The 22,758-nt window shown below is 48.4% G+C and overlaps 1 protein-coding gene across 1 annotated transcript in view; it reads right to left on the bottom strand.

The window, feature by feature from the left end:
* Positions 1-18,970: 18,970 nt before the first annotated feature.
* LOC138489601 (indolethylamine N-methyltransferase-like) overlaps positions 18,971-22,758 on the bottom strand; it is a 177,056-nt gene continuing 173,268 nt past the window's right edge. The window contains exon 3 of the mRNA XM_069617307.1: positions 18,971-19,719. Coding sequence (XP_069473408.1) covers positions 19,284-19,719 — 436 coding nt within the window. The 3' untranslated portion in view covers positions 18,971-19,283. The remainder of the gene's footprint in view (positions 19,720-22,758) is intronic.

The following is a 22,758-nucleotide window of genomic DNA, read 5'->3' as shown; positions in this document are numbered from 1 at the left end:
AATGAGGAAGGGGAGGGGTCCACACAAGGCCCCTCCAAGGGCATAAACCCAGGGAAAGAGATAGCGTGGTGCAATTTGGTAGAACCAGAAGGGGAAAGGCTGGAACCTATATCATACCCCAAACATCCAAAAGGACGATCAAATAGTTTGTAGGTGACAACCCCATATGTAGACAGGCTAAGAACATTACCAGGGCGATAGAAAGCAAACATGACAGATGCTGTAATCAAAATGAGGGGTGTCGTTGGAAGTGAACATGGACGAAGATTAACGCAATTCCCATTGTTAGAAAAAGAGGGAGGATGGCAGCAATATATTCCATGGCCACAAATGGATAAGGATAATCTGAGGTGTAAGTTACCAACATTGACCTCGGGAGTGGGTAGATGGATCTAATAGCTGGAGAGAATGACAACAGAAATGACATTAGCTGTGGGTGACATAAAAAGCTTGCTTGCTGCCACCATTGGGGAGAGATGACGACATTTAGAACCAAGCTGGTTATCCTGGGGTGACAGCTCAGAACACGACTCGAGACAGGGAAACATTTAACAATTGTAGGGCAGATTTGCGGAGAGCACTCAGAGTGCAATATCCTGATATGTCAGACATGAGTGTGATTATAATGCACAAAATGCGTGATAACAAAGACCCAGTTGCTTACATTCAAGAGATTCAAAAGAGATGGCGTCTTGAGATGAGGAAACCGTGGGACGAAGCTATAGCTATTTTTTCAATCACACATTGTGTAAGGGGTTACCTGAGGCAGTGCAAAGGCCATTAAAACAAATAGTGAGAATGGAACCAAAGCCATGGCCAGAAATCAAACTGACTATAGTTGACTAATGCAGGAGAAAGCCAGAAAGAAACTTGAGGAAAGAAAGTTGGAGGAAGCGAAGTTAGTTCAGAAAAAACTGTCATGGTTTTCAGTGGAAGGAGCTGTGTTGACAAGTCGAGATGGAGTGGTTACACAAGACACACAGCAGGTACAGCCAATGGCTGGAGGGAATTTTGCAGGAAGGGGAGAATACACTTATTGGTCACGAGGGAGAGGAGGTGCACCCAGAGGAAGAGGGGTTGAACTTCAAGCTCCGCAAGGAGGAGGGTTTAATGGGGGACAGCCTAGATTCAGAGGACCACCTCAGCAGTGTTATAAATGTGGGAGAATGGGGTACATCGCTAGAGCATGCAGAAGGAGAGGAGGGATGCAACAGAACTGGCACGAACCAAGGGGGGGCAGCATATCCTGAACCATACAGTGCAGATCCGCCTGAATATTATTCCCAAGATCACACACAGTATCAGACATATGCACAGCAAAAAACAACCTGCACATCAGGCACTGATACAAGCACAACAGCCACCAATACAAGTACAGCAAGCCCCGATGCAGACACAGCAAGCATAAATACAACCACAAGCACTGGTACAACAGAATACCATGGCAACCTGGAACAGAAGTGCAGGAACAAATAGTGAGAATGGAACCAAAGCCATGGCCAGAAATCAATTTGACTATAGTTCACCATTGTCGACTATTGCAGGAGAAAGCCAGAAAGAAACTTGAGGAAAGAAAGTTGGAGGAAGCGAAGTTAGTTCCGAAAAAATGGTCATGGTTTTCAGTGGAAGGAGCCGTGTTGACAAGTCAAAATGGAGTGGTTACACAAGACACAGCACAAGTACAGCCAATGGCTGGAGGGAATTTTGCAGGAAGGGGAGAACACCCTTATTGGCCGTGAGGGAGAGGAGGTGCACCCAGAGGAAGAGGGGTTGAACTTCATGCTCCACAAGGAGGAGGGTTTAATGGGGGACAGCCTAGATTCAGAGGACCACCTCAGCAGTGTTAGAAATGTGGGAGAATGGGGTACATCGCTAGAGCATGCAGAAGGAGAGGAGGGATGCAACAGAACTGGCACGATCCTAGGGGGGGCAGCATATCCTGCACCATACAGTGCAGATCCGCCTGAATATTATTCCCAAGATCACACACAGTATCAGACATATGCGCAGCATATACAACCTGCACAACAGGCACTGATACAAGCACAACAGCCACCAATACAAGTACAGCAAGCCCTGATGCAGACACATCAAGCATAAATGCAATCACAAGCACCGGTACAACAGAATACCATGGCAACCTGGAACAGATGTGCAGGAGCACAGACACCTACACACAGAATGGGGAGTGTGACAGTAGGGGGAGGGAACCCTTTCACTGGGACAGGGATAAACCTATACCCAGAATAAGACAGCCCACAGACTGACTTGATGAAGTCTATCCTGTATGTTACACCAGACCCACAAGAGGAACCACGGGTTGGAGTGACCATAGGAGACAAAACATGTTCCTTCCTTGTAGATACGGGGGCGACCAGGTCCTTTGTTAGGGAAGGGAAGGCCCAATGTCAGGCATTGCCATGAATGGACAGGGATTTTCTGGGGCTACATGTTTGGTTCCTTTTCCAAGATTACTTGCCTATCACTATAGGAGTACATGATCCTTCCATGCCACTATTATGCACCAGCAAGACACAAGTTAACATAATGGGAAGGGATATGATGATCAAGAAGGCAAAAAAGTGAACCCTGAAAGAGCAAAAGCAATCATGAAAACACAACCAAAGACAGTGTTGAAACAATTTCTGGGCCTTTGCAACTACTGCAGGGCATGGGTCTTTCATTATAGTACATATGTGAGACCCCTCTTAAAAGGACTCAAGGAATCTCAGAAAGATGACAGTGACATAGCCTGGACAGACCTACTCCCCCACCAACTATGCAGGAGTACGACGGCACCCTCAGATTCAGCAGGGCACCCCCTACTCAGCACCGCCATACACTGCTGCCTCCACAGGGGCCCAGCCGGCCCCCCCGCAAACCGCTAATCCCTCCCACAGGAGGCAGAGACCCCCCTCCAACCGCTGCCATGAGCCGCAACAGTGGACTGTTGCTCTGCTGGTGTTAGCAGTCTTCACTGACTGCCACACCGTGAACCCCCCACCCCCTCAGACACAAGACACGGAGACTCTGTGCTGTTCGTGTGGGCTACCCGGTGGCTCTGAGGCTGCCGGGAACGCCCCGTTTATTTATACCCGCATGTGACGGAGTGAACGTCACTCCGTCGCGTGCGCGCCCTTAAAGGGCCAGCGCCATACTCCTCCTTTTCCATAACAAACAAACTGAAAAGCGAGGATCTAACTAACACACATTAACAGCACACATTAACACAACCCAACTGACCCCCGTTTATTGGTACCCACCCTGGATCCCCAGTGGACACACCACATAAACATTAGTATAGTCTTTGACACGCAGCACCGCCTTCTTAGTCTGTCACATAGTCCGTAAAACGGGCAGGTTTCCCACGCCCTGTTCTCAGGGGGTACCTCCTGCCTGTCTCTCTGGCCGGTGTCCCTTCGCCTGGCCCACCACGGGCTGGAGACTCCACTGGGGATGGACGACCCCCCCTTCATCCGGTGCTTCCTCTGGGGCCATGTCCTCCGTACCGTCCACTCTTGGCTCACCCAGCCTCTTAAAGAAACTGGCGTTTCTGGTGACAGATGCTGTTCCGTCGGACACGGTCACCATCGATCCCTTGACCGCCACCACGTCCAACGGAGACGGTTCATATGTATGAGACAGCTTGCCCTGCGGGTGACGATTCCTCACTAGTACTTCATCGCCCAGGCAATCCTTGGCGGTCTTAAGGCTCTTCTGTTGTCCATTTCTGTCCTCACTCCTTGTTCTTCCTCCACCTGGTCGTTATCGATGCAGCCGGCTCTCGCTCGCCCACCTCCGGTATTATGTCCCTCGGGCATCTCTGAAACAGTGCCTCCGCTGGTGCCACACCCTTGGACGAGTGTGGTGTGGTCCGATATCCCCGTAGGAACACATACAGTGCCCTTTGCAGGCACTCTCCCTTTCCTTGCGCGATCCTGAACACCTTATTCAGCGTGCGCATCATGAGTTCTGCCTCCCTATTCGCCCAAGGCCATAACGGGGTGACCTTCCTATGATGGATGCCATAGTCCTTCATGAGGTCCGCAAAGCTGTCACCTTGGAATGGGGCACCATTGTCAGAGCACAAAATCGTGGGTAGTCCATGGGTGGCAAAAATCTTCTCCAGTGCCACCACGACTTTGTCAAAGGCCACCGACTCCACAAACTCTACCTCCGGGTATCGGGACCATTCGTCCACTACTACTAGGAAGTGGGTGCCCCTCGTTGTGGATCCAAAGTCGGAATGGACCACTTCCCACGGCCTTGTCCCGCGGGGCATGGTCTCGATGGACGGCTCATGTTGTGCTGGTGAGGATGCTTGGCACCACACACAGGACGCCACAAACTCTTCCACTCTTCTTTCCAGTTCCGGGAACCACACCTTTTGCCTGAGGCGAGCTTTTGTCTTGGGAGCTCCCTGGTGCCCTTGGTGTGCCAGTGCGATTATTTGCTGGACCTTGGCATGGGAAACCACAATCCTGTCTCCCCTCAGGCCTGAGTTCGAGAAGGTCAGTTCCTCCAGCACCCTCCAGAGCTGCTCTAGCACCACCTTTGCCTCATTTGTTCTCCGGCCTAAGGCTTCCAACACGATCTTCCAGGCCCCTTGTTCCATTGCCGTTCTCAGGATGCCAAAACACTCATCACTCTTTGACGCGTGTTCCAGTTCCTCCACCTGCATCGAGTTTGGGGTGGCCATTTCTATCACCAGCCGGAAGTGCTCCTCTGCCTCCTCTGCGCCGGTGGACAGTTGGGGACCCCCTCTCGGGTGCGGTAGTCGGCCACGTTTTTGCTCCCGGGGCGGTAGACCAGCGACACTCCATACTCGAGGAGCGCCAGCATCCAGCGCTCTATCCTCACCGGTGGTTTGGATGAGGACCCAGCCATTATGGGAAGCAAGGGCTTGTGGTCCGTGATTACAGTGACTGGTCTTCCCAAGATGTACAGGCGGAAGTGTCTGCAGCCCCACAGCACGGCCAGTGCCTCGCGCTCGATTTGCGAGTTTCGCTGCTCAGTCTCAGAGAGTGCCTTGCTGGCGTAGGCTATCGGGCGGACCTCCTGGTCCCTTCCGACTTGTGTGAGCACTGCTCCCAGGCCGTATGGGCTGGTATCCACCATGATTTCAGTCTGTAGCCCTAGGTCGAAAAAACGCCATCGTGTCATCAGCTGCTAGAACGCCTTTGATGTCGTCAAAGGCCGCCTGATCGAGCGGCCCCCATTGCCATATGGTGTCCTTCTTGGTCAGGGTCCTCAACGGCTCGGAGCGGGATGCCAGGTTCCGGATGAAGCAGCCACAATACTTGACCATGCCCAGAAAGCTTCTCACCACGGCTATATTCTCTGGTGGCCTTGCCTCCTTTATGTCTCTCACCTTGCGCGAATCAGGTGACACTCCATCCGCCTTAAAGACAAACCCGAAGAACTCAATTGTTGTCTTGAGAAACTCGCACTTGTCCCTGTGCAAAGTAAGTCCCAGCGAGCGTAGGCGCTCAAATGTTTTAGCCAGGATTGCCAGGTGTTCAGCCTCTGACCTCGCAAACACCAGGATATCATTGCTGATGTTGAGGACTCCCTCCAGGTCCGCCAGTGCCCCTCTGATGATGTTCTGGAACACCTCACCTGCTGAGGAGACCCCAAAAATCAGTCTTTTATACCTATACCGCCCCCTGTGCATGGTGAACATCGTTAGGTAGCATGATTCTGGGTGCAGGACCACCTGATGGTACCACGCTCTGAGGTCCAGCTTGGAGAAGAACCTCGCCCCCTGTAGTTCCGTTATAATATCGTCAATGGTGGGGGTTAAGTACCGTTCCTGCTTTATTGCCTTGTTGGGGAGGCGCATATCCATGTAGATTCTCACTGCATCGGGTTGCTTGGGCTTGCAGGCGATTACAATGGGAGACACCCACGGGGTCGGGCCCTCCACCTTTTCGATGATGTTTAACCCCACCAGATTGTCCAACTCCTGATCCACCAGGTCTCTGAGGTGGAAGGGCACCCGCCGATGTTTGAGCGCCACCGGTTGAATGTACTCATCTATGTGTAGCCGTGCGGGTTCGCCGCCATCTGTCCAATGCCTTCAAACAAAGAAGCATGCTTGCCCAGTAATACCTCTATGTCGTCCAGGTATACTGAGTATGCAAATGTCACGATCCCAAGGGCTTCCGCAACAGCACAGCAGGGTGTTGTTGCTTACCGGTGTAACGTAGAACCGGGCCCGGACTGATGTGTTTGCTACAAATGCACCATTGAGGGGAATAGGCTGGTCGCCCCCAAATGTGAAGATGCGCGCCTTTGGCACAGCCAGGACCTGCGGGGATTGCATGGTGTCATAGTGTTCCCTGGCCATTACATTAACTGACGCACCAGTGTCCACCAGCATCGGTATTGAGTCCCCATTCACCAGCATGTTGTTATTGGGCTGTCGTTTGGAATTGGCTCTCAGGACACCCACGCTGGACACAAAGAATATGTTCTCTTCGTCTTCTTCTTCTTCTTCGTTGCCCTCAGGAAGGGCGCCATAATCCCCTTGGTCCACTTGTGCCACGTTTGATGACCTATGGGGGCGGAAGGAGCTAACCCGAATGGGCCCTCTGGGGACCACTGTGGGAGTCACAGCCCTGTACATCCGGGCATAGTGGTCAGCACCCCCACACCGGCCACATGTTTTTCCAATGGCCGGGCACTCTGCTGGGTGTGGGAGATCATATCCACATTTCAAACATGAACTGTTCACTGCTTGTCTTCTCAGTCCTTGGACACCCGCCGGGAGTCTGGGCCCACGCCCTCAGCGACAGCGCAGATGTCATCTGCTTTGTTGGGGCGCACTCCGGCCTCCATCCCGGTTGCATGCAGTTCAGAGACCTCATGGCACCTCCCCAGTTCTAGAATACGGGGAAGGGTGATGCCCGGCTCATGCAGGATTTGACGGCGCAGTTTGCCAGACACACACCCCTGGATGAGTTGGTTTCGAATCATGGTGTCTGGGTCATTCCATGCACATTGCACTGCCAGTCTGCGCAGCCTCCCATAGAACACGCCCAGAGTCTCATCATCCTTTTGGCGTGCAGCCCCCATAAGGAAACTTTAATAATCTGCATTCGCCATGGGCAGAAAATGATTGTGGAGCGCATCCTTGGCCGCCGTATATGACCCATCCACTGGTTGAAGGGACAGAAAAATCTCATGGACCGCAGGGCCTGCACAAAGGAGGGTGGCCAACTTACTATCATCACTAGTCTCCATTGTGACCCGGAAGTACATCTCTAATCTGTCCATCCACATCTTCCACCTCGGCCCCAGACTCGATGGAGTGCCCGAGACATCAAACTCAGGCATTGGCTGTAGGGCGCCAGGTGGCTTGGGTAGCGGTCTTGGTGGTACGATGGGTGGCTGCTGTTGGTATGCTGCAGCAGCGGCTGGCTGCTGGGCAGCGGCCGCAGCCTGTCCCCGGCTCATGGTGTCAAGCGCACAGGCACCCCAGGGATGTAAAGAAAATGGGGCCACAACTCACCACCACACCACTCAGTATCCCTCTGTAGTAGATGGTCCTGGATGTGGCCACTGGCAAACCCACAGATGCCAAAAGTTCCTCAGGTGCAGTAAGGCAAGAGCAGTTCCACAATGTAGCATACAGGTAGCCAGGAAAAGTAGAGGATCCAAAAATTGAGCAGGGTGGGCCCCAAAGCATAAACCCAGCAGGCCTTCCTTGGTTCCACACCCAATCACTCGGTGGAAAACAGTGAAAAAGCGAATAAATCACAATGAAAATGGCATGTGCTGCCTCTAGTAGCTATCCGCTACTGGATTGTCCAAAAATGTGGCTTGGATGGCTCACCGTTGCTTCGTTGTGAAGCCGTGACCTCCCAGGGCCTATTGTGCAAAATGGCCGCCGACCACGTGTGTAACTCCCTTCTCCGCGGCATATTTCCAAAGGTGCGCCTCACAGCTGCTCATCGTACACCTTTCAAAGATCACTGCCTGTCCCGGGCAAGTATCCCGACGCTCGTCACCACTGTTAGCAGTCTTCACTGACTGCTACACCGTGAGCCCCCCACTCCCTCAGACACAAGACACTGAGACTCTGTGCTGTTCGTGTGGGCTCCCCGGTGGCTCTGAGGCCGCTGGGAACGCCCTGTTTATTTATACCTGCACGCAACGGAGTGAACATCACTCCGTCGTGTGCGCGCCCTTAAAGGGCCAGCGCCACACTGGGCATCCCCCGCCGCCCTCCTCCGCTTCCACCAACATAGATCACAGGGCCCAGCTGGGTCACCCACAGCCTATGACGAGGCACATCCAAGGCAGCCCATCAGTCTGCGACAATGGACCATAGCCCAGCGGGGGCCACTTACTCGCCTCCACGATACTCTGCAGCATCACCAGGGCCACACCTAGTCTCCCGCCACATCCTCTGGTCTGCCTCTGAGGGTGCCACCACCCCCCCTCACTCCGCTGCAGCAGATCTCGCCCACGGACCAGGGTCCATGAGGTCTGCCGCCCACAGGGGGCCCTAGCCAGGTCTCCCTCTGCTGCACAGTGCACCCCTCGAAGGGGGCGACGACCCGTCCTCTGCAGCCCCTGGAGTGCAGCAGCATCCAGCACAGGATCCATGGGGGCACCCCACACACTTCCACAATTATCTCAGCTGTAACGGACCTGGGAGCCCCGCCAAGTCTCCATCGCAGGTCCAGCCACATGGGCTACCGAAGTGGTCCCTTAGCCTCCTGCAACAAGCTTGGCAACGTACTCTCAAGGAAGCTCATCTGATCCTACTTAGGACAGTAGAGAGAGACAATCGAGATCACCACCCCACAATTCCCCTGAGACCAAAAGTGCCCTGAACCCCTTCCAAACCTGTGTGTCCCTCAGCTGCAACCTTGTATGCAGCAGGATACCAACTCCCCCCTTCATCACAATTTCAGAAGCCCAAAACAGCTGCCAATCTGGACAGAGGGAATGCAACGTGCCTCACCCTTATCATCTGTGTCTCCTGGATCAGTAAAACATCCAAATCCAACCTACAACACTCCTGTGCGACAGGGGACTGTTTAGTAGGTGCATTCATCCCCTTCATATTTAACGTCCCCACCAGCAATTGATCGACCACCCCCCCAGCCCCCCGAGCCACCCTCACCTCAACCATGACCCCATGTCAATCACACTCTGGCGAGGCATGACCACCTCCCCCGTGCTCCATCTCCAGTGCTGAAAATCCATACGAAACCCCAATCCCCCTGCCACCCCCCCACCTCCACCTACAAAAAACCCTGCGACGCCCATCAAAGAATGGGCCACCACCATCAAAGAATGGACCACCAAAAGAGACTTTACCCTGCCCCCACTCGTCACTCAATATACTCCACAGAACAAGAATGCACCCAAACCAACCTCCACCTGGACACATCCCATAGAATCCACCACCCCCTTTGGTCCCCTTCATTTCACTTACAACAGCGCATTGAGCCTTTTACACTTCCTTCCCTTAGGGACTATCCAGCGCTCCCCAAAGCCCCTGTCCAGTGGCTGGGCTCACAGGCCCCCCTTTCCTGCCACTTGGGGGGTCTCCCCACTATCCTTCACGCTCTCAGTAAGGGGATGTAGAACCTGCTGGGCTTCCGACCCCATAATCACTCTGTAGTCTGATTCTCCCACCTTGAACACCAAAGCAAAAGGAAACGTCCATCTATACCGAATCCCTCTCTCCGAAAGCCACGAGGTCAGTGGGTCACAATCCCTGCATCTGGAAAGGGTCAAATAGGAGAGGTCTTGATAGATCTGATCTGAGTCTGCTTCAAACTGATTCGACCGCTGCATTTTCGCTGTCTCCAACACCGCCACCTTATCCACATAGCGCATAACTTTACAATCACAGACCTCAGGTCCTTACCTCTCATCGCGCCCCCCCATGAACCATCTTCGGCTCCACCTCCTTCCCACCTTGATCGTAGAACAGCGTGTTTCCTCTGAACCTCACTCAAAGTCTCCCCCATTTCCTCCTTCAGCCCAAAAATACAGAGGTTATTCCAGGGACGTCATTTCACCAAAATGCCAGGGGTAGCGGAAGTGACATCACATGACCTTTGACCTCCGATGACATCACAGGAAGTGATGTCATTTGAACCCCCCCAACCCTCCACACACACCTCAAAGTAACATCACAGGAAGCGATGGGACACGACTTTTCACCCCTTGACAAAACAGAAAGAGACATCACATATTGTTTCTAAGTACACTATGAAAAATATGGTTGCGATATCACTATAATGTTATATACATTTTATACAAGAATGGATCACCAGATGAATCATTAATATCAGTCTGTATAGGCCCATATTACCAAATTACTGTGAATGCAAGCAGACGTCCAAGGCCAAATGATTATGATATGTTATTATATAGCACTTACGCTTAGGCGCTTTATATAGAACAAATATACAATATCACCCAACCTGTGTTGGTACTCATTTATCAACCTCAGAAGTTAGAAAGGCCAAGTTGGGGTGTTTAAGAACAGGCTAAATCATTGATTCACCCCCTGAAGTGTGTCTGGAAATAAACCTTTATGAGCCTAGCAATTATTGGATAGAATTCCAGAAAGACAAATTATTTGTTATTCCTATTCTTTCTTATTTAGGGTCACTGCTCAAAGTGTTACACTTGTGGAACCCCCTATTTTTTTTAAGTGGCCTGAACAAGAAAGTCAGCCACTTCAAAAATAAATAGCCACATGACACTGGCCACAGCCCAAGAGCTTACATTAAAAATAAAAGTTAACAAAAAAACGTGTTTTATTTTCTAGGGGTATCAAGGGAGACCACAGGGGTAGCAAGGGAGACCTCAGGGGTAGCAATTGCAACCCCTGGCGAACCCCAAATGACGTCCGTGGGTTATTCCTTTGCTCCCTGTTTTCCAAGTCATCCAATTTCAACAGAACCTCCTCCTCCCTGGACTCGAGGTAGTCCTGCGCCCCTTCATTTGATTTCAAACAAGTCGCCATTCAGGTGGTTACTTTCAATGCCCTCCACCTTATTTTCCAACACTTCAACCCTGCCCGCAGGTCTGTGATGGAGGCCTGGAAGTCCCCCCATCAGTGCCTTAATTTCCTGTAATTTGTTCCTGACAGCGTCCTTCGTGTAGGCACAGGCTCACTGCTATCCCGGGCTTGGGAGGCACTTCCTCGGACCCCTGCATTCCTGCTGTTGCATCCCTCCTCCTGTACTGCTGCAGGGACTGTATCCCCACTGACTGACTCCACTCCATGGTATCTGAAACCACACAACTCCCCACCCTGTCACCTCTGGCCTCACCCTTGCAGTCCAGACCCACTGCGCCTCCAAAACACCCGGTCCACCCCTGCAAGTCCATCTACCACCTCCAAACCTGGGGTATACTCCTGCGGAGGCATGGGCCAGGCCAGACTGCTGCCCTCACGCTGTTTCCACCTCAAAAGGCCCCTCTAGACCGCCCCTGCCTTCCACTTGCTGTAGGTGCTACGCATCATCAAAGCACAGTTCTGTCCCCAGAAAGAGCAGTCAGCCGACCCTTTATTTCCACTCCAACTGGGAATGGGCCACTCCACTACTTCCCCACAGTTCTCTGCCACATAGGAGAGGAATCCTACTGCACCCCCTGCTTCTCAGGGCCTGCCTTCCCCCACTATCAGACTCCCAAGCAGACACCTCCTGGGGGGGCCACTTATCTTCCAGATTGAGCAGACTCCAACTCTCCTCGCAGAAGACTGCACTGCCATGCCTCTGCTACTCTGCCCAGGCTCCCACTCTTCTGAGACCCATGACTGGGTGCAGCCTTGCTGCACATGGCCAGCAGCGGACTGTTCTTACCGAAGGGGCCTACACCACCACCAACTATGCAGCAGTACGACAGCACCCTCAGATTCAGCAAGCTACCCCCTTCTCAGCACCGCCACACACTGCTGCCTCCATGGGGGCCCAGCCCGGACCTTGGCAACCTCCACTCATCTTTTCCGCAGGAGGCAGAGACCCCCCCTCTGTCTGTCGCCATAAGCAGTAAAGGTGGACCGTTGCTCTGCGGGCACCCCCCGCCATTCTCCTCTGCTTCCACCAAATTGGATCACAGGGCCCAGCCGGGTATCCCACAGCCTCTGACAAGGCACCACCAAAGGGGGTGCATCGGTCTGCAAATGACAGACCAGGGCCCAGTGGGCACCGCCGACTTGCCTCCATGATACTCTGCAGCCATCAACAAGGCCCTGCATTGTCTCCGGCTGTGTCCTCCAGTTTGCCTCCAAGGGTGCCGACACCCCACCTCACTCTGCTGCAGCAGATCTCTCTCACGGATCAGGGCCCCTGAGCTCTGCCGCCCACAGGGGCCCCCAGCCTGGTCTCCCTCTGCTGCACAGTCTGTCCTCTGCAGCCCCTGGATTGCAGCAGCGTCCAGCACAGGATCCAAGGGGCACACTGCCACAATTATCTCAGCTGTAACGGACCAGGGAGTCCCGCCAATAAGTCTCCCAAAGCAGGTCCAGCCACATGGCCTACTTGCCAAAAGACATCACCACACCTTCAGGCACACGTCTCTCCCCAATCTTGTCCGTGGGGCAGAGGACTAGGATCTCAGCAGGCACCGTGACCATAATCCTATCCGCAGGGTCACAGGTGTTGCAGCACAATATATTTCAGGTCGGGTACATTAGTTTAACTCGCCATTAGAGTGGGGGAGCACAGACTTGGTCCACGCCCCCTGGTGGTCTCTGCCGATTGTATTTTAATGTATTTACTTCATTGTGTTTTTCTGACAATGTATAGAAGTGGAGCAGCTTAATGTTTTTACCACTCTGGTAGGTTTTTAAATGACTGAAGTAATGTGGGTCGGTTTTCCCTTTATTGGTGTACTGTATTGATATATTTAAAATTGTGCATTGTATACTGATCATCTGCAGGAGTGGAGAAGTTCAATGTGTTTTATTAACATTTGGATATGCATTTTAATGGATGAGGTAAAAGGTGAGTTTTCTAATATCCTTATACTGTATTGGTATTTGTGTATATGTTTTAACCAAAATATTCTTCAACTTGAGTTCAATTTATCACACACAGAGCAGTTTTCAGCCATGCCAAGCAGTCCCATTTCAGGGGTAAAATTAAGCTCCCTTCATATTGCATTGTGGTACTTGTAGTCCCGTGTTTATAATGTAAACAAACTACAGGTAATGTAAAAAATTGCAAAAGGACATGCTAAAAAAGCTAGGATTGTAGAATACAACTTATAAACTTAACTGCAAGCTGTTTCAGTGCTACCACTTCTCGTTAGTGATTTTAGCTGAGAAAAGTAGGCAATGGTTTGTCCTTTTTGCTAGCTTATGTAGGCTTTCACATTTTTATACTCAGGGTTATATTTCAGAAGCAGATTACTATTGTACAACAGACCATACATTATGTACTACTTTATGCAGAGATGTAATTCTAGTTTCCAAGCATCTGTTTGAAATGTAGCAGAGCTTTCACTGGCTTTCTGTGGTAAATTGCCATCTTGCACAGGTGTAGGAGTCCTGGCTTTTTGTACTTGTATTAAATAATACAATTATGTGGATAATTCCATCTTAGAAAGGGTGACCTGCTAACTAGCCCACCCCTTTGCCAAAAGCAAAGTGTACACCTGTGCCCTGCTGAATCAGTAGCCTGATTGTAGCACCTGCTCTCCAATTGCACAGAGCGGATTCAAGTCACACGTGCCCTCTTGACAGCTGTAGTTACAGCCAAGTCACTACAGTGCAGGGACTGCATTCATGATATGCAACTCGGTTCCATAACTATGATGAGCATGCCATTTAACTGTAAATATAAGCCATATCTGAGTTTGAGGTATGGTGGCTAGATTCTCTCATAATTACCCAGGGCACATCAATTTGATATCACAACTGTGTCAGCCCTGGGCGCCCAGCTCAGCTGTGAAGGGCTTATGTGTACTCCCCACAAGCAGGCTTTCTCTGCCGCTCTCAGCAAGACTGTAGCTATGGGGGTTACCTCTCGCTGATCCTTTGTGAGGGAAGGTAACACCCCCTTCAGTGAGAGACACACTCTATAGGAAGCTGTCCTGGGAACAAGTATCAAAGGCCACCCCATCCTTAAAGGAGTAGTCTCAAACCAAGTGCTGCATACCAGGGGCCAGATTACAGAAACTTTGCACTGGTGCAAGTGCAAAGTTTGCACCGTATTAGCAGTAGGGCAAAGTTTGCCCTGTTTTTAAAAACATTGGGACACATTAAAAAAATCATTGCACCTCGACAAGTGCCATATGGCATATAAAAAGCACCAGGGCTAACATTGCCGTAGTGCGAAAAATATACATTTTTGATGCATTTTTACATCAGGGCAAAGTTTGCCCTAGTGCTAATGTTATTAAACATCAAACTTCTCCCTGGTGCAAAATTGTAGTGAAAATGCATCTTTTTTGCACTAAGGCAATATTATATTTCCCTGTGTTTTTAAAAATAGGGCAACATTTGCCCTAGTGCTAATACTGTGCAAATTGTTCACTTGCACTGGTGAAAAGTTTCTGCAATCTGGCCCCAAAAGTGCTTTTAATTGACAAGGGAATGGGCAGGGTTAGTTCAGACCAAGGAAGCTCCTACGAGCTGGGGAAGGTTCTACCATTTTGCTTCTCTCTGCCTCTATCTTTCCTTCCTGTCCCCTCCACTTCCTGTAGAACAAAGCACTTTGGTTTGATGTTCAGAAGGCAAAGTCCACTTGTTCCAAGGACAGGTATTGGACTCTTAAAGCAGGCTTTCTTTTGTCCACTCACCTGTAGACATTTGCCTTTAAAAGAAGGGGTCTCCCACTGCTTCTTTGTATCATCAATGGACTTCAAGTCCTTCAAAAATATTTAGTTTGGACCCTTTTGGGAGATCAGTCCTTTCTCAAGCCTTCCAGTTGTGAGTAGTTGCAGGTACAAAGGCAGAGGCAAGCACTGTCCCCTAACCATCCCAACGGCACATTGGCAGTGAGTTGCTGCTGGAGCAAGACCTGCATCTCTGCCATCCACATTGTTACCCAGGATCTCACATGCTGAAGGACACCTGAAGGTGTATGGGCGGTGGCACACAACTTCAGGGGTCCATCAGCATGTGAGGTCCTGGGTAACAGAGGAAAAGGGGACTACTCTTTCCCTTGCAGCCCTGGAGTGGTACTCACAGATCCTAAGAGTCAAGACAGCCATTATGCTTGTATGTTTGCCATCAAACCACGCTGTGGGCCAAGATTCAAGCCCATTAACCACTGTTTGGACCAGTAGAATAATCCAAAGCTGCCATTGGCACTCACCAACCATTGAACCACAGTGCCACCCATTCAAACAAGTTCACGACCACATTGCGCCAGCTGAAGCGTGTTGCTGCCTCGGCTCAAACAAAGAACCATTGCTCAAATTGCCATGGAACCACCAGTCTCTTCATCAGCATTCAAGTCAGTGATAGAACCGACCGACAGTTTTTTTCTGATCCGCGTCCTTTGCCATGCTAGCATCAAATCGACTCACCTGCACACTCTGTCATCAACCCATCTGCTATCAAATGTTGACATCCGAACCTAACCTGGTGACATTCCTGGTCTGCATCACTCGAGCATCGCTTCAAACCTCAGCCTTCTTCAGTTGGACCCCTTCTCGACATCTGTTTGCCGCTGGACTACAGCAACCGCCACACTTTGAACCGAATCGAACTACCGAATAGTGCAGAGAAGCCTGGTTCACAGTCAAGACACTACAAATGTATTATTGCCTGATAACTGCCCTTTTGGTCCATGTATGGGCCCTAGAGACTGGCTGGTCAATTTAATCCCTATTGCACTTCAATAAAATATACTTTACACAACCACTGAGGTTTGTATTGCTTTTTCTCCGCCTGTATCATTACCCAGAGTGCTGCATCTTGCTATGGTGCATATTCTGTGTTCATTGTGCAGGGGTGTTTTTGCAGTGTTTTCTATTTAATTATTATTTCATATGGTGTTTAATGAAAGAATATATATTTTTAATAGAATCTTGATTGGACATTGCTTTAACTTTGACTGTTGTATTTCGCTGTTTGGGTTGCTACTGTTTCACATTCACACCCCTCTTGAGAGTGTAGCCTTCCCTCTGCCCAAGTTACCACAAAAGGAAAAGGAGGTATGTTTCTTAACTGTGCCTGTTTTACCTTTAAGATTTGGTTCACTCTTAGTGTGAGGGCTGAGCAGGCGCTATAGCCACTATTCACCCTTGTACTCCTGCTGGGCAGAAGTCCATTCGATACACTTTTATCCTTCTGCGGTCGAGAAAGGAAGTAAGAGTGCATTGGTTGTTGGTAATATCTTTTGTTTACAATGCAGCCAAACACTGCTACTAGCATTTAACTGGCATGTTAATGAGTCCCCAGCATATAGTGAGCTGCATAGCATCTATTTCCCACTTCCTCTTCCTCTTTGTCTTTCCTTCAGCAGACCAAGGTCAGGATATCCATGGCAGGGGTCTAGTGCGCCACCCCATGGACAAGTCTGGCACGATGATACTACTATGGTGATGATCAGGCACAGAATAAAAAGCTTACTAAAATACCCTGGCAATGTGGGATATTAGCAATGCAATCAATGAATAAGAAATGTTAAGTTGTTTTTTTGTGGACATTCCTAAGGGGATTTGGTTGATGCCTCAAAATGCTCTTCAAAGTTGTCCTCTGAGCCCTCCCCCACACCAAAAAATGGCAACTAGCTCGGTTACATGTGATTTCATCACTGGTAATAAACTTTGAGGGGTAAAAGATATTTATTTTAACCAACTAAACACCCTTCCCAACATATTTTAGGACTGGTGCAAAACCTCCAGTCCTAGAATATTTTGGGGAAAAGTTGGATAGTGGCTTAAAAAATATATTGTTTCCCCCTAGATGTTTATTTCCAGCAATGACATCACTGGGTACAAACTACCTCCATCTCTGAGATGACCACACTAAGATTCCCAACTCAAGTACATTTAAGGAAACAGCGCTATATAAAGAAACAAATCTAATACGATTAAAATGCCAGTGGAAGAACCACTTGAGAACATAGAACCCTTCCATTTCTCGTTTATCACCACAGAAGAGATGAAAAAAACACTCGTCTCTATAAAACCTACCTCATGCGCGGAAAACATCCTACCCGCCAAAATAATCTTAGAAAACCCAGACATCTTCGCCCATACACTTGCTAAAATCGTCAACACTTCCTTCAAGGACCAACTAGTCCCCCAGGCCATAAAGAAAGTCACAGTTACCCCACTAATAAAAAAACCTGGCTTGGATCCAAGAGACCCAAGCAACCTTAGGCCAATAACCAACTGTAACTTCCTGCTTAAGATCATGGACAAAGTAGCCACCGCACAATTACAGGCACACATTGAGGCCTCAGATGCACTCCACCCACAACAATCTGGGTTCAGACCATCTCATAGCACAGAAGCAGCTATGTTGGACTTACAGACAAAGATGCTCAGCATCTTAGATAAGGGAAAATGGGACTTCTCATCCTGTTAGATCTCAGTGCTGCCTTTGATCTACTGGATCATAATCTACTCGAAGTAGCCCTAGGCAAAACGGCAAACTGCTCACAGGCGGCAAAAACATGGATAATGTCTTTTCTAAAAAACAGGACATCTCGAGTCCATTGGGGAGACAAATTCTCCATGGAAAGGGAGATCCTTTGCGGGGTTCCTCAGGGAGCCAGCATGTCCCCACTGCTGTTCAACCTCTATATTAGATACTTATGCTACATTTTAGATCATGCAGATATATACTTTACCAACTATGCGGACGATACGCAGCTGGTACTGGAACTCAGCGGGGACTATAAAACTGACAACGACAATATAATCAGAATTTATAACATCATTGAACAATGGATGGATTCCAATTGGATGTGTTTGAACGGCAGCAAAACCGAGCTGATGGTTTTCGGATCCACCCAAGCCAGAAACTCACTGTCCTATGACTATGCAAACTTTAAGTTCAAATACGTCACCATCAAAGTACTTGAGAAAGTAAAAACCCTGGGCATGATGATGGAAGCATCCCTAGCAGCAGAAGCCCAGACTCAATACATAAAAAAAACATGCAATTATTACTTGAGACTCCTCAGAGCCATTAGACCGTACCTTTCAGAGAACAACTGCGCCACAGTGGCCAGAGCAACCATCCTCTCTCGTCTAGATTACGGGAACGCACTTATGCTAGGAGCCAACAAAAAAAGCATACAGGCGTTCCAGATTATCCAAAACAACGCAGTTAGGATAATCAAAGGCAAATTCAAATCAGACCACATCAGTAAATCCAGGAAGGAATTACACTGGCTCAAAGTGGAGAGTAGAACCCACCTCAAGGCACTTACAATAGCCCACAGATGCATCCACGGGAAGGCACCAGGCTACCTAAAATCGAAAGTACGTCCTTATGTCCCAAGCCGCGCCTTAAGATCCTTGGATCAAAACAGGATCGCAGTGATGCCACACAAACGTAGGTCTGGACTGGGAAAATCCTTCCCAGTCATTACAGCAGGTATCTGGAACAATCTGCCAGTCCACATAAGGAAAGAACCCAACTACTTATGCTTTCGTAAGTTAGTGAAAACGTATCTCTTTAATTGACCTCGCTATCCCTGACCCACTAAACTTTTGATTTCATTAGGAACTGTCTCATCCCATTTTGTTTGTCTCCGTGTCCATGTCTCTGCGCCCCGAAACTCGCGAGTTACCAGCGCATTACACATAAATAAATAAATAAAAACATGCAGATGACATTTTGTTTTCCGCTGCCTCGCCTGCCTTTACAAATCACAAAATCCAAACTTGCTTGCTGTGTCATTTCTGGGTTCAGGGCTGTCTTTGAATTTCTTTTTTAAATATACTTCAAACAATATTGCCCACTCACAACATGAGCAGACAATTCCTGCAGATTGATGTAATAGCTAAAGATTAAGGGAGATTAAGTTTTTCAAAACTTTATAAATTCATCACCATTACAAATTGGATGAGTTTATTTAACGTCCACCTTCAATGAACCTTCAAATCAGACCACGTTACTTCAAATTGTTTGCTCACAGAAGAAGTAACGTAGTCTGATTTACTTTAGGAGCAATTGAGAGATCTTTGCACGTTCCATAATTACTGTTGAAAATGTTGCATGTTTTGAGGGGATTAAGAAAGGTGTTCTGCCTTAACATTTGACAGCCAACATTTCAGTGCTTTACTATGGCAATGAGGATGTATGTATGTGTGTTCTAAGGACACTGAAAGGGTTAAACATTCCTTTGCTTGCATGCAACAAGTATAACTAGGTGAGTGTAATCTACAATGTCAAATTCACATTGAGTAGTTCTTGGAAATACCTCTAGTGTTTCAATAGCATAACCTGCATCACTGACAGCTTCCGTGAGACCCCCCTTATCCAGGCACAGATACGGAAACTTGAATGTGCCGAGCAAGACAAAAGTGCACCCTAACATTGTGTACATCACAAGATGGCCGCCTATTTTCAAGAGAGATGAGATGTTGCATAGTGCAGTGCAGAAGGACTTCATGTCAAGGCAGTGCGCTTCCAAATATGCTGTTGTGATCAGGCAATCAGCTTGAGGCACGCAGAGCGGGAACAGGGGGTTGCTTTTCATGATATCGCATTTTACAACCTTTTGGACTGTTCTTCGTAAGACCTCTTTCTTCTCAGACCAGCGTTCCCTGAAAAGGAAGACATATTCATCATTAGATTTACGATTAAAAGTGTGTGAATATTTTTTATCCTTTGATACTCATTCAGCTAAATAAGGTTATTTTCAGACAGTTCATACTGTATGTATGTATCTTTCGACGTGGGTCACTTTTCTTGCTGCACAATAAGGCACCAGGCTGCACCTCAAAGATGAAGCCCAATGAGGCTGAAGCATGTCTGGGGTTGCTTCTGTTTACTTGCCGTGGGCACAAGACCTATCAGTTTAGGCAGGACTGCTCCCATTGGTGGCCATTGTAACACTGATTTGCATATGGCTGGTCTCCTTTTGCAATGGCATAGATTGGTTAAATAGCAGTGGCGTGGAATTTTGCCCAGAGCAGCGCCAGTGGTTAACATTAATACAACCTTTCCACCTATCACTATTTTGGTTATGTGTTGTGAGGTAGGATATATGTTACGTGTAATAATATTGCAAGCAGTACCCTCAATAACAGTATTTTGCTGTCTTTGAATTTACAAAATTGAATTAAACATAAGCAGAGATTTGCTATTGAAAAGAGGACTTGGTGGGTCACTGGAGCTAATAAGGAAATGTAGGTTTTAATTGGAAGGTCTCTGCTTTGGGGCACGAGGAGCAATCTTTCTAACATTGGGTGGGAAGTTCATACTGTACCTGGCACATTTCCATTGTCTGGAAAGGTTCAGAAATATTCATATATCCTTGAAACTTTTTGTCTTCCAAGGAGGCACAACTCATCAGTTTATGCTTCACCAGGTTCCATATTTTAAACTTGAGGTTACAAATACTGATTCCAAATTCTGTCACTCACTGCAGTTTAGACTTAAAATATTAGTAACAAAACCTAAATAATACAAAATAGTGATTTGATAGAGTTTATTTATTTTTACTTTATAATGTATTGAAAAATGAATTTTGAGATTGGTGGAAACCCCTTATTGAGGCATAACTACAAACAGCGTAGCTAATGCAGTTGCACTGGAGCCCACACTAGTATCCAGGAGGGGACCCAGTCCCAGTCAATCAGTAAATGATAATGGGACTGCTCACCCAGAAAAGGCTTATGACACTGCAAGGTTTTTTGTCAACATTTCCCTGCAGCATCCTCTGCATTGGCTGAAACATGTCAGGGAAGGCCTGTGTTCTCGTCCAGAAGGGATGTGACCAAGCAATTTGGGCTGGACTGCCCCTTTTGGGGTGGGACCAAACCTGATTTGCATATGCTTTTTCCCCTTTTGTAATGGCTTGGCATGCAAAGAACGATGGTCTGGACAGTTGCCTAGAGCAATGCCAGGAGTTAAGATTAATTCTAAACCTTCCAGCCATCACCTCCTTTGTTTTGTGGCATTCTCTGCATTGCAGCAGCTCACTCAGCCCATAATAAACTGGATATCCACATCACACTGTGCTTCTAACATTGTAACTTCCTGGGCATTACTGTATGTGTTCTTAATTGAGAGCTTAGCACTGGGTGGCACCATAGCAATGCTCCTAGAGTAACGATCATCAGCTCAGACCAATCAGAGTTCCCTTTCACAGAGTCACACCAGAATAGCACAAAGTACTGGTTGCTCAGTTGCTGATCTGGGTTCCAAGAACAGCTAATCAAGAGTTGGAGGACCAAGTCTGAGTTGGTGGAAGTAATATTGGCCCCCTTGGCGGGTGCATCAACCACTTAGGTTGCTCCAAACACAGGCTAAATAAAATGATCCAAGCCCAGGTTCAGAGCAACCCGAATGCTAGACACACGCACGCGCCCTACAGCCAGCCACATCCAGGCTAACAAACCCCACCCTAACCTTTGGCCCCCGTCTGCCCATGCTGCAGCTAATCCTGAACCACCCACATGCTTATCTTAGCACAGTTCTCCGCAGCTGGCATCAACGCTGCCTCTGCCATGGAAATGGAAAAGGATCTCAAGAATTTCCATGGCTCCGAATCACAGCCTCACCTCCCTCACAGCTGCCTTGAGTGAAGCCCATGGCCGTTTTTTCTTTTCTATTGCTATTAACACCCTGCGGCTTTTAGTTGGGGTGGTAATGCCAATAAGTACCCGCTCAGTGAGCTTCACCAGCTCAGTAAGAGCACAGGGTCCCAGTGTTGAGGCCCTTACTTCTCTTGGGTCTATATCTTAGTCTGTATATGCATAGTCTCAGAAGGATAGCTCAGCAGCAACATGCTCGCCTTGGAAGCAAGATGACACGGAGCAACACAGGTTCGATCCCCGGTCTGCTCTGGGTATTAAGCGTGTTATAAATAACCTATCATATCATATCATATCTTGGCCCCAGGCTGTTACCTGCTGGTGAAGCCCACCAAAAGGGTGCTTAATGATGTATTATATTTGCAATTTAAATTCTCAAAGAAACTGCCTTATGTGTAAACATTCTGCTCTTACGTACACAGGCTCCAAACTGTTCTGTGTCAGCAGCAAAGGGTTGCAGTGATGAAAGGGCCGAGGAGCATTTGACACTGGTTTACAATTATTCAATTAATACTGTTCAGTACAGATTTTCACTAATGTGTTCCTTTCCAGTTTTAAAAAGAACCCCACAACCTTTTTGCAATAATGTATATGTTTCATTGTATTCTAATTATGTTTACCACTAAATAATTTATTGGGACTTTTTAATTCGTTTATAATTGAATGCTCACAAATATCTGGCTGCCCCCCACCATCTGCTATATGATCAAAACTTTTAATAAACGCCATTTGCTTGATTCACATTGGGGTTTGTGATGGGTCAGAAGAAGGAGTTGGACTCTTTAAGGACAATCTAATTAACTTTCATTCAAATTACAAGAAAACAGCTCATGTTTCCCTATTTCTAGAGGAAGTTCCCAACCTATCTAATGGAACAAAAGGCACTTGTTGGTCATTAGGAAGTCTCAAAGAAAGACAAGACCTCAGTCCGAAGCTAATTCTACCTGACCCTGCCACTAGGATGACTAACTTAAACAATTCCAGGAGATTTGCTTGATTCTCCTGGTCTGCCATTATCATCTGACAGTCTCTTTGTATAATGTC

This window comes from Ambystoma mexicanum, chromosome 9 (assembly GCF_040938575.1).
Source record: "Ambystoma mexicanum isolate Mex_15411 chromosome 9, UKY_AmexF1_1, whole genome shotgun sequence".
NCBI lineage: Eukaryota > Metazoa > Chordata > Amphibia > Caudata > Ambystomatidae > Ambystoma > Ambystoma mexicanum.
Note: the sequence above shows the minus strand (reverse complement) of the source record. Positions and strands in the feature narration are given on the sequence as shown.